This window comes from Artibeus jamaicensis, unplaced genomic scaffold (assembly GCF_021234435.1).
Source record: "Artibeus jamaicensis isolate MK-2021 breed Jamaican fruit bat unplaced genomic scaffold, CSHL_Jam_final contig_196, whole genome shotgun sequence".
In the NCBI taxonomy this organism is placed as follows: domain Eukaryota; kingdom Metazoa; phylum Chordata; class Mammalia; order Chiroptera; family Phyllostomidae; genus Artibeus; species Artibeus jamaicensis.
Genome location: NW_026521401.1, coordinates 4,930,575 through 4,944,133, shown reverse-complemented (window position 1 = coordinate 4,944,133; position 13,559 = coordinate 4,930,575). Strand labels below are relative to the sequence as shown.

Below are 13,559 nucleotides of genomic sequence, written 5' to 3'. Positions count from 1 at the left end.
TCTTACACCATACATAAGAATAAACTCAAAATAGGTTACAGACTTAAATGTAAGACTTGAAACCATAAAAATTCCAAAAGAAAAGATAGGCAGTACAATCTCAAACATTTCTTGCAGCAATCTTTTTCTGATATATCTTTTTGGGCAAGGAAAACAAAAGAAAATATAAACAAATGAGACTACATCAAACTAAAAAGTTTTGGCACAGCAAAGGAAACCACTAACAAAATGAAAAGACAACCCACTGAATGGGAGAACATATGCACCAAGGACACATCTGGTAGGGGGTTAATATACACAATTTATAAATAAATTATGTAACTCAACATCAAAAAAATGCCAAACAATCCAGTTTAAAAATGGGCAATGGACCCAAATAGACACATCTCCAAATAGAACATATAGATGGCCAATAGACAAATGAAAAGATGCTCAATGTCATTAATTATCAGAGAAATGCAAATTAAAACCAGAGTGAGATCTCACTTCACATATGCCAGAATGGCTGTCATAAATAAATCAACAAACAACAAGTGTAGGTGAGGATGTAGGAAAAAGGGAACCCTAGTACACTGTTGGTGGGAATGCAGACTGGTATAGCCACTGTGGAAAGCAATATGGAGTTACAGCAAAAATTTAAAAATGGAATTGCCTTATGACCCAGTGATTCCACTTCTGGGAATATATCCAGAGAAACCCAAAACACTTATTGAAAAGAATATATGCACCCCTATGTTCATTGCAGCATTATTTATAATAGCCAAGATTTAGAAGCAGCCTAAGTGTCCATCAGAAGATGAGTTAATACAAAATCTGTGGTACATTTACACAATGGAATACTACTCAGCCATAAAAAGGAAGGTAATTTTACCCTTTGTGACAGAATGGATGGACCTGAAGAACATTATGCCAAGTGAAATAAGCCAGTCAGAGAAAGACAAATACCATGATATTCCATTCATATGTGAAATCTAATGAATAATAAACTAACAAAATAGAAAAATACTCATAGATTGAGAACAGACTAAAAGCTGTCAGAGTGAAGGAAAGTTGCAGGTGATAAATGTGAAAGGATTAAGCAAAAAAAAAAAAAAAGAAAAGAAAAGAAAAACCCTTATAGACACAGACAACAGTATGGTAATCCCCAGAGGGAAAGGGAAGTGGAAGGAGGCAGAGGAGGGTATAGAGGGGTATAAATGGTAACAGAAGACTTGATTTTCAGTGGTAAACACATAATACAATATATGGATGATGTATTATACACTTGTACACCTGAAACCTGTATCACTTTATTAACCATTGTTAAACCAATAAAGTCAATACAAATTTTTTGAAAGATTTTATTTATTTATTTTTAGAGAGAGGGGAAAGGAGGGAGAAAGGGAGAAAAACATAAATGTCAAAGAGAAACTTCAATTGGTTGCCAACTGGGGAACTGGCCTGCAACCCAGGCATGAACCCTGACAGGGAACCAAACCACAACTTTTTGGTCTGCAGTTATACGCTCAACCCAGTGAGTCACACCAGCCAGGGCAAAAATTTTAAAAAGTAAATAAAATATCTCATGATTTTGAAAAAAAATCTTTCTGTATATTTCTCTATATATGTGTATGTTTGTTTCTGTATGTGTTTCTACTGTTTTTGTTTCTTCAGAGAACTCTAATACATGGCTGGGGACTCAAGTCTCCTCTAGGCTCAATGCAGACTTGCTATGTTACTTTGGATAGAGCATTCAATCTCTTTGAGCCCAAGCTTAGCAGGGAGGTTCCATGAGGTGATGTTATGTGAGCCACAATTATGAAAGTTAGTGACTTCTATTTCTTTTTTTTTTTAATTTTATTTATTTATCTTTAGAGGGGAAGGGAAGGAGAGAGGGAGAGAAACATCAATGTATGGTTGCCTTTTTGTGCGTCCCCTGCTGGGAACTGGCCTGCAGGGAACTGGCCTGCAACCCTGGTATGTGCCCTGACTGGGATTCGAACTGCGATTGTCTGGTTCGCAGGCCCGCGCTCAATCCACTGAGCTACACCAGCCAGGGCACTTCTATTTCTTGATAACTGAGCATTAATAGCCAATACATAGTGAGTATTTTCCACCCATTCCTATTTAGTTCTCACAATAACCATGGGATTTGTACCATTATTATTCCCATTTTTGCAGATGAACAAATGAAGGCTTGCAGAGATCATGTAGTTTGCCCAGTATTAAATCAGGTCTGTCTCATTTCAGTCTGGACTACCTCCCAAAGGTGAAAAAATGGCAAACATAACTTTTCCCAAGTGGACTAAGGAATTTTCCCAAACCACCACAAATGGATTTGATACATGAAACAAAAGAACCACCATGTCCAGGCCTTTTTTCCTACATGAAAAATCACCACTTATAGATAGTCCTGAGAACTGAGCAGGCAACAAGAGAGATCTACCCAGGATATGGACTGCGGTGGGAGTGAAGGCTACTACAGATGCCACCTTGCATTCCCCAACTCCACTATGCCCCATGTTAACTGAGAAACCAGGAGCTGGAGGGGATTTGGACAGGTGGTTCCCTTTCTGAGCCTTCTATTCCCAATTTCTGTCCTTGTGGATGAAACTGTAGATGCCAGGGGCACATGTAAACACCAGCTTCTGGGTCCGAAGCTAACGTGAAAAGGACTTCAGAAGTCTGGGTGGAGGTTTGAACCGCTGTGAGAATTACAATGGGACTTTTGCAATCAACAACAGCCTCTAACTGGGCAGTCAGCCCTCCCACTAACTATACTCTCAGCCCTAATCCTCAGTCCTCCACTGCACTGCCACCTGAACTTTCCCCTCTCCTTGCCTGCAGGGAAGAGCAATAACATATTTCTTGCTGCAGCTAGATGCTATAAAAGCTTAACCCTACCTGATAACACTTTCACTGGCATCCTACCCAGAGCCTTGGCTGCTGGAGAAATCCCAGGGAAGGAGGAGTCTCTCCCTAGTGTTTTAACTCAGAGCACAGTGGACAGTGTGCAGGAAGGTAGCCTCGCCTGAGGCTCACTCTCAAGGGCAAAGGTAAGAGGGGAAGATTAGATCTGCTTCCTGAGGGATCCAGCCACTATTCAATTTTCTGGGAAAAGAACACACTTGACAAAATTTCCCTGGCGTTCAGGTGGAGAAAATGGAGGTGTTTTGGCCCCACCAGCTTCCCTCTTACCACACACAAATTCACCTGGCCATACCCGAATCTGAGAACCTATCTGGGACCTGCTGAGTAAGAAATGGCCATGAAGTCTTCCCAGCTGTGGCCACTCACCCTCTCCCCATCTCTCTCTCACAGTCCACCTATGTTCCATGTCAATAACAATTGAGTAGTCCTGGCACAGATGAGCAGTCAAAACTCCATGGTCCAATGGATCTATACCTCCCATTACCTACGGCAATTTTACTAAGTCCCTAAGCTGCCTCCCAAACTCTGCCCCCTTTCCTCTCAAGTTCCCAGACTCTAAGAGTGAGGAGAAAGAGGTGGCTCAGTCAATGGTCCTACAGCCCTGGCATAACCCACCTGACCAGCTATCTAACTGGCCTCTCCTGACATTTCCCTCTGGAAATATAATGGGGCCTCTTTTTATCGGGGGCAGGGGGATCTAGGAGATCAAGAGACACCTCACTCAGAGTCTTTTCCTTCAGGATTCCTGCTGCTGGGTCATTATTAGTCATTCACCACCCTTTCAGGCCTATTTGCTGAGAAACTCCAGCATCTCCACTCTCCATGCCCCCTAACCTTGGGAGCCAGGTCTACCTTCTGGTTCCCTCCAAAACATACACACACTGAGTAGAGGCTGGTCTCTGCTACCCTCTCACAATCATGGCCAAAACATGAGGGTTGACCAGCCCTCCTTCCAGACATGGTTAGGAGTGGCATCTCTCTCAGAGCATGTGGACTTCATCTGGGGCTTCTCCCCAGGTCATTCTGCTGCAAGTTTCCCGCTTTCCAGAGCAAAAAGGAGAGGTGCGACCCCTCAGCTTCTCCTTGACTTGGGACAGCAGGGACAATCAGTTCTGCCCAGCATCACCCTCCCTCTAGCCTAGGAAAGTGAAACAGGAGAGGTGGTTCACAGACTCCAAGATGTCAGGGCTGCAAGGCATGGAGCCACTTCATTGTCCTGTACACAGGTGAAAAAAGAGGCCCAGAGAAGGGAAAGGACTTGCCCTAGTTCACAAAGCAAGAACCTAAAGACTATACCTTCAGGGATCATTTCTATAGTTCGTTACAAAGCAAGATCCTGACCCTGGATTCCCAATACCCCACCCCACCCCCACCCCTGGTAGAGGATACAGAAATTACTCCAAGAGGAAGTCTAGGTCATTAATATTGACTTTTGAAAGAGGGTCTGAATCTGGAGGTTCTGGGGAGAGCTGGAAGAGGAAGTGGGGAAAAGTCTGGTCAGGGAGGGAGACAGGACTTGGGCACTGGAGGAAGGAGGTGAAAGGCTGCGGGGCGGAGGGCGCTCCGTGGTAGCACCAGATTAGTTCCTGGGAAGAAGGATGGGGCCAGGTCTGGACACTAGGGACTGGGGCAAAAAGATGTGGAGAATAGCCCTGCGTAAAGCTGGGTAAATCGCGTCCCTCTGGTTCCAATCTTAGGTCTGCAAGTCTGAGTGTGCTGGGGACCCTGGAACACAGACTCGAAGGTCCCACCCCGCATAACGAGGGCGCCTCACCTTCTTGAAGTCGGCAATGAAGGAGACAAGGGTGCCGTCGGGCTTGCGCAGCTCGAGGCTGATGCTGTCGTTGTCGCTGTCCGCCTGCAGGCTCTCCTCTGTCACCTGGCCGTTCGGCAGCCGCACGCGGACTCGCAGCTCAGTAGGCGCACCCGCCTCTCCGCCCACGCCACGCGGTGCCCCCAATAGCGGCCCCATAAGCGAAAGCAGCATGAGCAGCGCATGCGACGCGGTAGGAAGTCCGCAACAGCCTGAAGGGCTCATCCCCGTGGGCCACCGCCGCCCTCTGCGGCCTCAGCACGGAGCGTGCGGGAGGAGAGAGGTGCTACAAACTTCGCTCAAAGTTGGTGGCTAACTTGGGGCTCCTGAGAGCGGCTCCTTGGGGGCTTGGCTGCGGGCCGCTGGAGATGTGGCACAGACGCACAAAGACTGTGCCCCGCGGCGTGCACCGGGCGGCTCCTAGGCAGCCTCGGGTCTCCCGCTGCCCTCTAGGGTCTCCCGCGGCTCCGGACTCCGACACTCGAGGGCTGTTTTGCACTTTTCATTCAATTCCCCCCGCCCACCCCCCGCCCCGTCACTTCCTTCAGAAATGAGAAACCTGCCTTAAAGAGACCGCGCACCTTTTGACCCTTAAAGGCCTGCGGAAGGTCTCCGCTCTCCAGCGGCGGCCGGAGGAGAGGGGACCACTTCACAGCAGCTTTGTGGGAAAGGGGCTTTCGCAGTCTCGGTCCCTTCCAGCTGCGTCCCGTCAGCAACCGGGTCAGGGGTTGGTTCTTCGGGTAAATCCCTTCCTCCCGGCAGGGGCGGGACCGTGACTCTGACCCCTCCCCCTTTCTTTCTTTCTTTTTTTTTTTTTTTTGACTTGTTCTTTTGCCACGTGGATGAAATACTGGGGCTTGGGGTTTTGTTTGGTCTTTTAGTTTCTCTGACAAAGCGGATTTTTAAAATGCTCCTGCAAAATCAGACCTCGTCTCGCGCTCAATCTTTTGATCGGAGAGGGGAGCTGATGTTATTACCTGTTTTGACACCCCTTTGACAGGGATGTGAGATCTTGGTAGGTTAGGGTACCTCTCTAAATGAAGCCTTCAAAACACTCACATTTTGTGAGCCCCTGTGTGCCTTTCCTTTTCATTACAACCTCCCTCTTTTCCACCATCCAGGGCTTTTCCTCGGTCTTGCCCACCTCTCCAGACCTGCATTCTCTCCCTGTTTTCTATTAACAGTCTGAGCAGGCAGATGCAGGAAAATGATAGGCTCCAGGGCATTTCGGAGAATATACAGATACTCAAAACACTGGCGCTTGATCGTCAGGGGTTCTCCTAAGGCCCCAAGAAAATAGAACTGACCTGTCATGCACCTCAATAATAAACTTGGTGAAGGCAGGTAGGGGATCTAAATTCCTGCTTCCTCTGATTAGCTGTATCATTTGGGCACGTTAAAAAAAATTCTTTGGGCCTAAGCAACACCTGTGTATAGTGGGAGTTATTGAGATCTATGGTGTCTTGCTAATCCCATGCAAAAGAAAGCTCCAAGGTGATCCGTGGTGTCCACTTACCATTTCTGTTTATTCTAGGTCCCCCAGTTGTTTTTCTGAGATCTTGATTGCAGATAAGTGAAAACTCTCCTCTGCTCTACAGCCTCCTTCCCTTCTAGATTTTCCTCAGCACCAGTTCTCACCGGTACCAAAGATGACAACAGGTACCCAGGCATGCAGGTATTGTGAGAGCACAGAGTCAGACTTCCTTGAACTGCAGGGTCAGAGTCAGGCCAAAACCCACCTCTTGCTATCAACTTTTCCTACTACACTCTGCTGCCTAAATTTAGGACCGAAAGGGGTTCAAGGGATTATCTAACTCAGTGTTTTCTGAATTTGCCTTCCCCCCAAAATAAGCTGAGTGCTTGTTAAAAAAAAAACCTGGCCCCTAAATCTAGCCCATTAGACTCCTTAGGGAGAAAAAAACCCCAAAATTTGCATTATAAAACAAAGGCCCAGGTGATGTTTGATATAAGAGGTTGATAGTTGGTGTTTCATAGAGGGTTAAGGATAGAGATTATTAAAAAACAGCATTTTTCCTGGAAAACCATCCTAGCCCCTGAGGAGTTGATGTTTTCATCAGTGAGATAAGGCAGACTGTTAGGCAATAATGAATTTGCACAAAAAAGTCTTTTCTCTCAGAGACCCTCCCATCCTGAGCTATCAAGACTGACAAGAGAGATGACTGGAGTCTAAAAACTGGCCTCCTGTCTGACAGGATACCCCATGTCAGTCCAGCCTTAAAGCTAAATTTACCCATCTGAGTTATCCCACACGGTCATTAGGGCCTCACCCTCATTTCTTGACTTCCCTGTTTCAGGTTCTATCCCCCATCCTTCATAGCTTTGACCCCAGCCATATTTCCAGGTTCCTTCCCCTTCACCCCAATGAGATCTCAGAAGGAAGCAAAGAACCCTCTGTGTCTGGGTTCTTTTTTAGGTCTCTGAGGTTCTCTCTGTCACTTTAAATTCTGGGTTTGGAAACAAGGATAGAAGACCTCATCTCTTTTCACTATCTCTTCCCACATAATCAACTTTCTTATTTAGTTAAAACCACAGATCAAATTAGTTTTTTTCTCTTTTTTTAGGAGAGAAAACTTGCAGTCTCACCTCACTATATGAACTCTACCTCTGTACCCATTCTTTCCTTTTAATTTTACCTGAGCAGCTCTTCAAGACTCAGAACAAAACAAGTTTCCCAGGAAGACTTTCTTAGCTACTAATATACAGCTCTGCTCCAGGCTTCTCTTTCCTGCCTCTGGATTCCAATGGTAACAATTATTATAGCAACTACCATTCATTGTATCCTTATTACATTCTTCAAATTCTGTGCCAAGCACTTTACATGTATCATCTTTTTAAAAATTTTCATGGCAACCCTCCAAAGTAGGTTCTACTCTTAGCCCCTTTTAATGACTAGGAAGGAGAGGATTAGACAGGTTGAGTAACATACCCAAGGTCATACAATCAGGAGAGCCAGCAGGGACTCAAACACAAGTCCACTCGGCTACAAAGCTCTTGCCTTTAACCACAATAACATTGCCTGCCTATAGTCCTTGCTTTTTTCCAGCTCCATGTGGGCACACATCCTGTGGTATCTTCTGTAATCTAATGGTTTCATGTATGGCAATCTTGTACCCCAGTGAGGCATCAGTTAGTTCAAACAGGCCAGCTTTGTGCTGGGAACACAGAGTGCCTCCCTTAAACCAGCCAGGCACAGAAGCATCCATTCATCTTAAGTGTAAAGTTCCTCAGAGGAGGAGCTGTAACAAGCTTAATTACCCTGGCTACAACGAAGTGGCACTCATTGTCATTAGAACATTCTTTATGTCTAATCTCAAGCCCTCTGCCATACTACAAACCAATATCCTTTCCTTTCTGATCTCTAGCCCTAGAAAGCAGTTGCAAGTAGAGGTTCAAAGCAAGGCCACCAGAATCTAAATCCTGGAGCTTGACCACTTATGAGTGTGACTTAGTGAGTCTATTTCCCCAATTATAAAATGGGCACATAAATGCTTACCTCATTGGGTTACTTTGAAGATTAAATGAAATACTGAGTAAAAAACACTTCACAGTATACAGAAAAGGCCCAACAAATGGAGTCTATTATTTGTTACTTAATATTGTTTATTCTTCCCCATTGTATCAAATATTAAATTCTTATGTGATCTACACATGCTCCCCTCCTCCCCTGCCCACCCTCCTTACACACACACACACACACACACACACACACACACACATAGTCTCTCTTTTGGTCTTTCAGTTTCATGCTGCTTGAGACCTCCAAAACTGGAAAGTGGTCAGCCAAACTTTAGAAGGTACCTCCCCTTTGCTTTTGGGTCCTAGTGTACCTTGAGTTGTCAGGAAGAGAAATGCTACATCATCTCCCAGTCTGTGACCAAGATAACAGGTACTGATGGAGTCCTATAGAAGGTTGAAAGGGAAACTGAACCAGTGAACTCTATTAGGAGATGGGCATAATGCAATAGGAAGCCTGTCTTTGCACAGTGGAAAGATTTTTTTTTTCAATTTCTTCTTGTGGCTAGCACTTGGCTTGGGTTCTGCTGTAGTCCTGTATTACTGAGCCCTTGCATGTAGGGCTGACTACTTATGCTTTGAGTCTGAGAGGGTGCTGGGAATGGGGTGGGAGTGCCCTCCTCTGCCTGTTTAGGCCAACTGCAAAGCTCCAGTCACTTCACTGCCTAAGCAGAACTGCAAACTTGTTTTATAGTAACAAACAGTTACTCAGTTACATAAATCCAAGGGCGTGGTGGGAAAGTAGACTGGAGGGACAGTGGGGTTGGTTAGAAAATGGAACAAAGAGAGGGCGGGACACCTGGATGAAAGCCATTCTCCCTGGTCAGAAAACCAGGCCAAAGTTTTAGATGGAGCTGAGTCAATGACTTTTAGAAAGGAAAGAAAGCCTGAATGATCAGAACTGCAAGAGAAGATATATCTCAGCTCATTTATTCCAGGCCCATGACTTCTGAGGTTTCCAAGCATAACCATCTCTTTCTCTATGCTGGTTCTTCTAGGCCTTTCCTGATCTCCTATCTGGACACTTCATTCATTCATTCATTCATTCATTCATTCATTCATTCATCCGTCCATCCATCCATCCATCCATCCATCCATCCACTCATCCAGTTGGTCAGACACTGTACTAGATGCTAGTGAAACAAGACAGATATAACAATTCCTTATACTGAGATGAAGCCTATAGCTGCAAAAGGAGTAATCATTAAAAAGTAAGTACAAAAACAAATATTTAAATTATAATTGTTGTAAGTAGTACTACATAGAATTTGAGGAGACTCTATCCTAGCTCAGGAAGCCTTTGGGAGGCAGCAATGTCAAGGCTGCCTCCCAATGTCTAGGCTGCCTCCCAAAGACTTAAAAGATGAATCAGGATTGATCAGCAAAAATGATACGCCAGGCAAAGGGAACAGCTTGTTTACAGGCCTGGATATGATGGGCTCCCCAGAAACTTCACTAACTACCTGAGGCCTGATGTAGAATGTGAGCTGCTTGAAATATGCTGGAGAGTTGGGCAGGTATGAGGTAATGCAGGGCCTTGGGGAAAATGTTAGGATATAAGTTTTTTTTTTTTTGCTTTGTTATCCTAAGAGCAATGGACAGTCACTGAAATGTATTATGTGAGGGAGTGACATGCTCAGACTTATGTTTTAAAAAGATTACTCTGGAAGTGAATTGAAACAGTCCAGATGAGAAATAATGGTGGACCATGGTGATGACAGTGGGAATATAAAGAGGGGTTGGACTTCAGCTGCATTTTGGAAGTAGGATTTGATATTGCTTTGGACTTGGGGTTGAGTGAGAAAGAGGGATCAAGGGCAACTCTGTGGTTTTGACTTGGCACCATGAATTGAGATTGGGAAGCCTGGGGAAGAAGCCCTTACACTCTTGGTAGTGGTACTTTTCACTTTCTGCCTTTTGTTATAATGATTTTTATAGCATCTGTGTTTGAACCAGAAATACAAAAGAACTTAGGCAAGCTATGAGTGTCACCACTCAGAATAGAAGTTTAGCATTCTGAAGCCAGGGCTACCCTCCTTCTGAGATACCACATAGGGCTTTCATTTCATTGCTTTGGGTGGGGTATGCTCTATGTGGCCCATCTTTGTACTCACCTCGAGCCCAGCGTAATGTGTTGTACACAGAATGTGCTCAATAACGAAATGTTCTACAGCCCTGTGTACCTGGCACTGTGTTGTAAGTGAGATAATCTGAGGCATAGTCCCTCCTCTCAAAAATTTTATTGGTTATCTGGTCTATGGAGAACAGAGCCCTCCAGGTAGCTGGCTGGGCCACCTCATCAGCAGAAGACATCACGTCATTGCCAGTGGTGCTGCCTGTCCCTGGAAAACCACAAGAGGTACAGAGTATACTACAGACCACGAGAGACACAGATGTCTGTTCCTGACAGCATTCTGTCCCCATCATGCCCAGCAGTTCTATCACCAGGGTACACACTCAGAGATAGGGGCCTTGCCCCTGCTCTGTAAAGCCACACCCTCAGCTCCAGCAGAAGCCTTTGTACACTTGCAGCAAGAGAAGTGCACCTGGCAGGTTTGGATGTCTTGTGTTTATTACATTTGCATGAGTAAATATCCTTTTCTTTATGTAAAACCCTGTGGGAATTTATTACTAAAAACAAATCAGTTGGATTTTTAGCTCAGTTTTTTACTGCTCTTACAAAATGAATGTGTATTTTTAACTTCTTTTTCTTAGGTAAGTCCCTTTAACATTTCATATAATAAGGGCTTGGTGATGATGAACTCCTTGAATTTGATCTTATCTGAGAAGCACTTTATCTGTCCTTCCATTCTAAATGAAAGTTTTGCTGGATAGAGCAATCTTGGTTGTAGGTCTTTAGATTTCATGACTTGGAATACCTCTTTCCAGCCCCTTCTTGCCTGTAAGGTCTCTTTTGAGAAATCTGCTGACAGTCTGATGGGAACTCCTTTGTAGGTGACTGTCCTTTTATCTCTTGCTGTTTCTAGGATTCTCTCCTTCATTTTAATCTTGGCTAATGTAATGATGAACAGTGAAAGGACAGCAAACTCACAGTTACTAACAACTGCACCTAAAACAAAAGCAAACTAAAAGGACAGCAAGATCAGGAGTGGAAACATAGATCACGTGGAAATGAAGATCACGTGGAGGGTTAGCAACAGGGGAGTGGGAGGAGGAGAAGGGGGGAGAAGGTATAGAAAATAAGTAGCATAGACAGTAGATAGAAAATAGATGGGGGGCAAGAATAGTATGGGAAATATAGAATCTAAAGAACTTGAGACACATGGTCATAAACTAAAGGGGGGGCAATGGTGGGGATGGGGGGTAGGGTGGAGGGGAATGAAGGGGGGAGTAGAACAACTGTAATGGCATAATCAATAAAAACAAATAATTTTTTTTTTAAAAGAGAAGGGATTAGAAAGTTCTTCTAAAAAAATGAATGTGTATATTATGGCTTGGGATGAGAAGTTCTGCTTTCTCATTAGGAAGCTGAGTACGAGCAAGTTGCATCTGGACAGGAGCCATTTCTAAGCAGAGCCATTAGCTTTTCCTGTCACAGTTGTGATGGAGTCTTTTAGCATCTCCATTTTTCTGTCTCCTATATGGCAGCATAGGGACTTAAGAGACTCTAGAAAGAGCCTAAAGGTGCCCAGAGAGGGAGGGTCAGGTGCCAGTTAGGGTCAGAACTGGGAGTCACACCTCTTTCTTATCTAAAAGGATAGGGAATGCTGCCTCCTAAACTGGGATCTCAGAAACACTATCACTATCATGCCTTTTTTTTTAAGATTTATTTTCATTTTTCTGAACAAATGGAAAGGTATCCCATGTATATTGATGGGAAACATATGTATTTAGTACATTTTCTATAACTTAACAGAACTTTAAAAACTTTTTAAATACATTTTCTTTTTAGAACAAGTTTAAGTTCAAAGCAAAATTGAATAGAAGGTATAGTGTTCACATATACTCCTTGCTCCCATACATGCTTAGTCTCCTCTACTACTAACATTCCCTACCAGCGTGGTGCCTTTGTTACAGTCTATGAACCTACATTGACATATCTTTTATTTCTAGAGTCCATAGTTTACATTAGGATTCACTCTTTGTGTTGTACATTCTATGGGTTTTGACAAAGACATACTGATGTTTCACCATTACCACATCATACAGAGCAGTTTTGCTGCCTTAAAATTTCCCTGTGCTTCACAATTCATCTCAATATATATACATTTTTTGTGATGCATATAATGACTTTAGGCTACTTGAGAGAAAATAAAATCTGATCAATATTTATTCCAAATTATCTTCTGAGCTTTGTGGCTTTTATAAAGTTATCCTTTTTTTATAGGTATTATATATTGACAGTTCACATGTTGTTCTTAATAGTTGTAGATATGCCATACTATAAACAGTTCATAGCTCATGCTGATAATTTGTTATTTTTCTCCTATATGATCTTGTATAAAAGATTTAAAAGGAGATATAAAGGTGCTTCTAATATGAATCAATAAATACGAATAACAACAATGCTTTTTGCAAAGGTTGATGCCCCCTCCACCCACACATAAGCTTTAATTCATGCCTCCAGTCAGGGTCATATCTAGCAAAGTGTTTCATCTCTCTTTTAACGCCTGTGAAGGGAAAGGTCCCCATAATGACATGAGGGGCCTTAATTACTACTGGGCAAGTGCAGAGTCTTAGCCAGCTTTCAATCAGAAAGTTCTTTGTAATGTCCAGCACAAATTTCCTTGACCTGAATTTAAGCTTTCCACCTTTTCCTCGGTATGGACAGACTGAAATTAATAATAGGAATCATTTATATGTGCTGATATTCTTCTGGAGAAGCTGGGCTTTTCATGAATTCTCATCAAATACTGAATAACTCTTTGAGGTGGTTACTGCTATCATTTCCATTTTATTGATGAGAAAATAAGATGATTCAATCAATGCTCAGCTTTTAGATGTTATTCCCCACTTTATATGTTTCCCACTTAGAATTTCAAATTACTTTCCACAAATACCTCACTTATAAAAATAAAGTGGTGAGAAGCTCAGTGATTCTATATCAATTGCTTACTATTAGCCTGAGAACTTTAGAATTATTTGCTCTTAATTCCTTTTCCCCTGCTTTGGTAACCATATGGGTACTTACATTGATTTCTATATTTTCAATTAAATTTGTTTTCCCCAAAAAGAAAAGCAGTAAAGTACTGAATTATCTTGTTAGGGCAAGTACAAAGTTCTATGTATTCATTATTCCCAACTTATTGACCAGACACCATTTAAGAGAATGCAGGTATTG

The 13,559-nt window shown here is 43.3% G+C and overlaps 1 protein-coding gene across 1 annotated transcript in view; it reads right to left on the bottom strand.

The window, feature by feature from the left end:
• Positions 1-5,449, bottom strand: part of OAF (out at first homolog) — a 43,367-nt gene extending 37,918 nt beyond the window's left edge. Inside the window, exon 1 of the mRNA XM_037167971.2 lies at positions 4,685-5,449. Coding sequence (XP_037023866.1) covers positions 4,685-4,948 — 264 coding nt within the window. The 5' untranslated portion in view covers positions 4,949-5,449. The remainder of the gene's footprint in view (positions 1-4,684) is intronic.
• Positions 5,450-13,559: the final 8,110 nt, after the last annotated feature.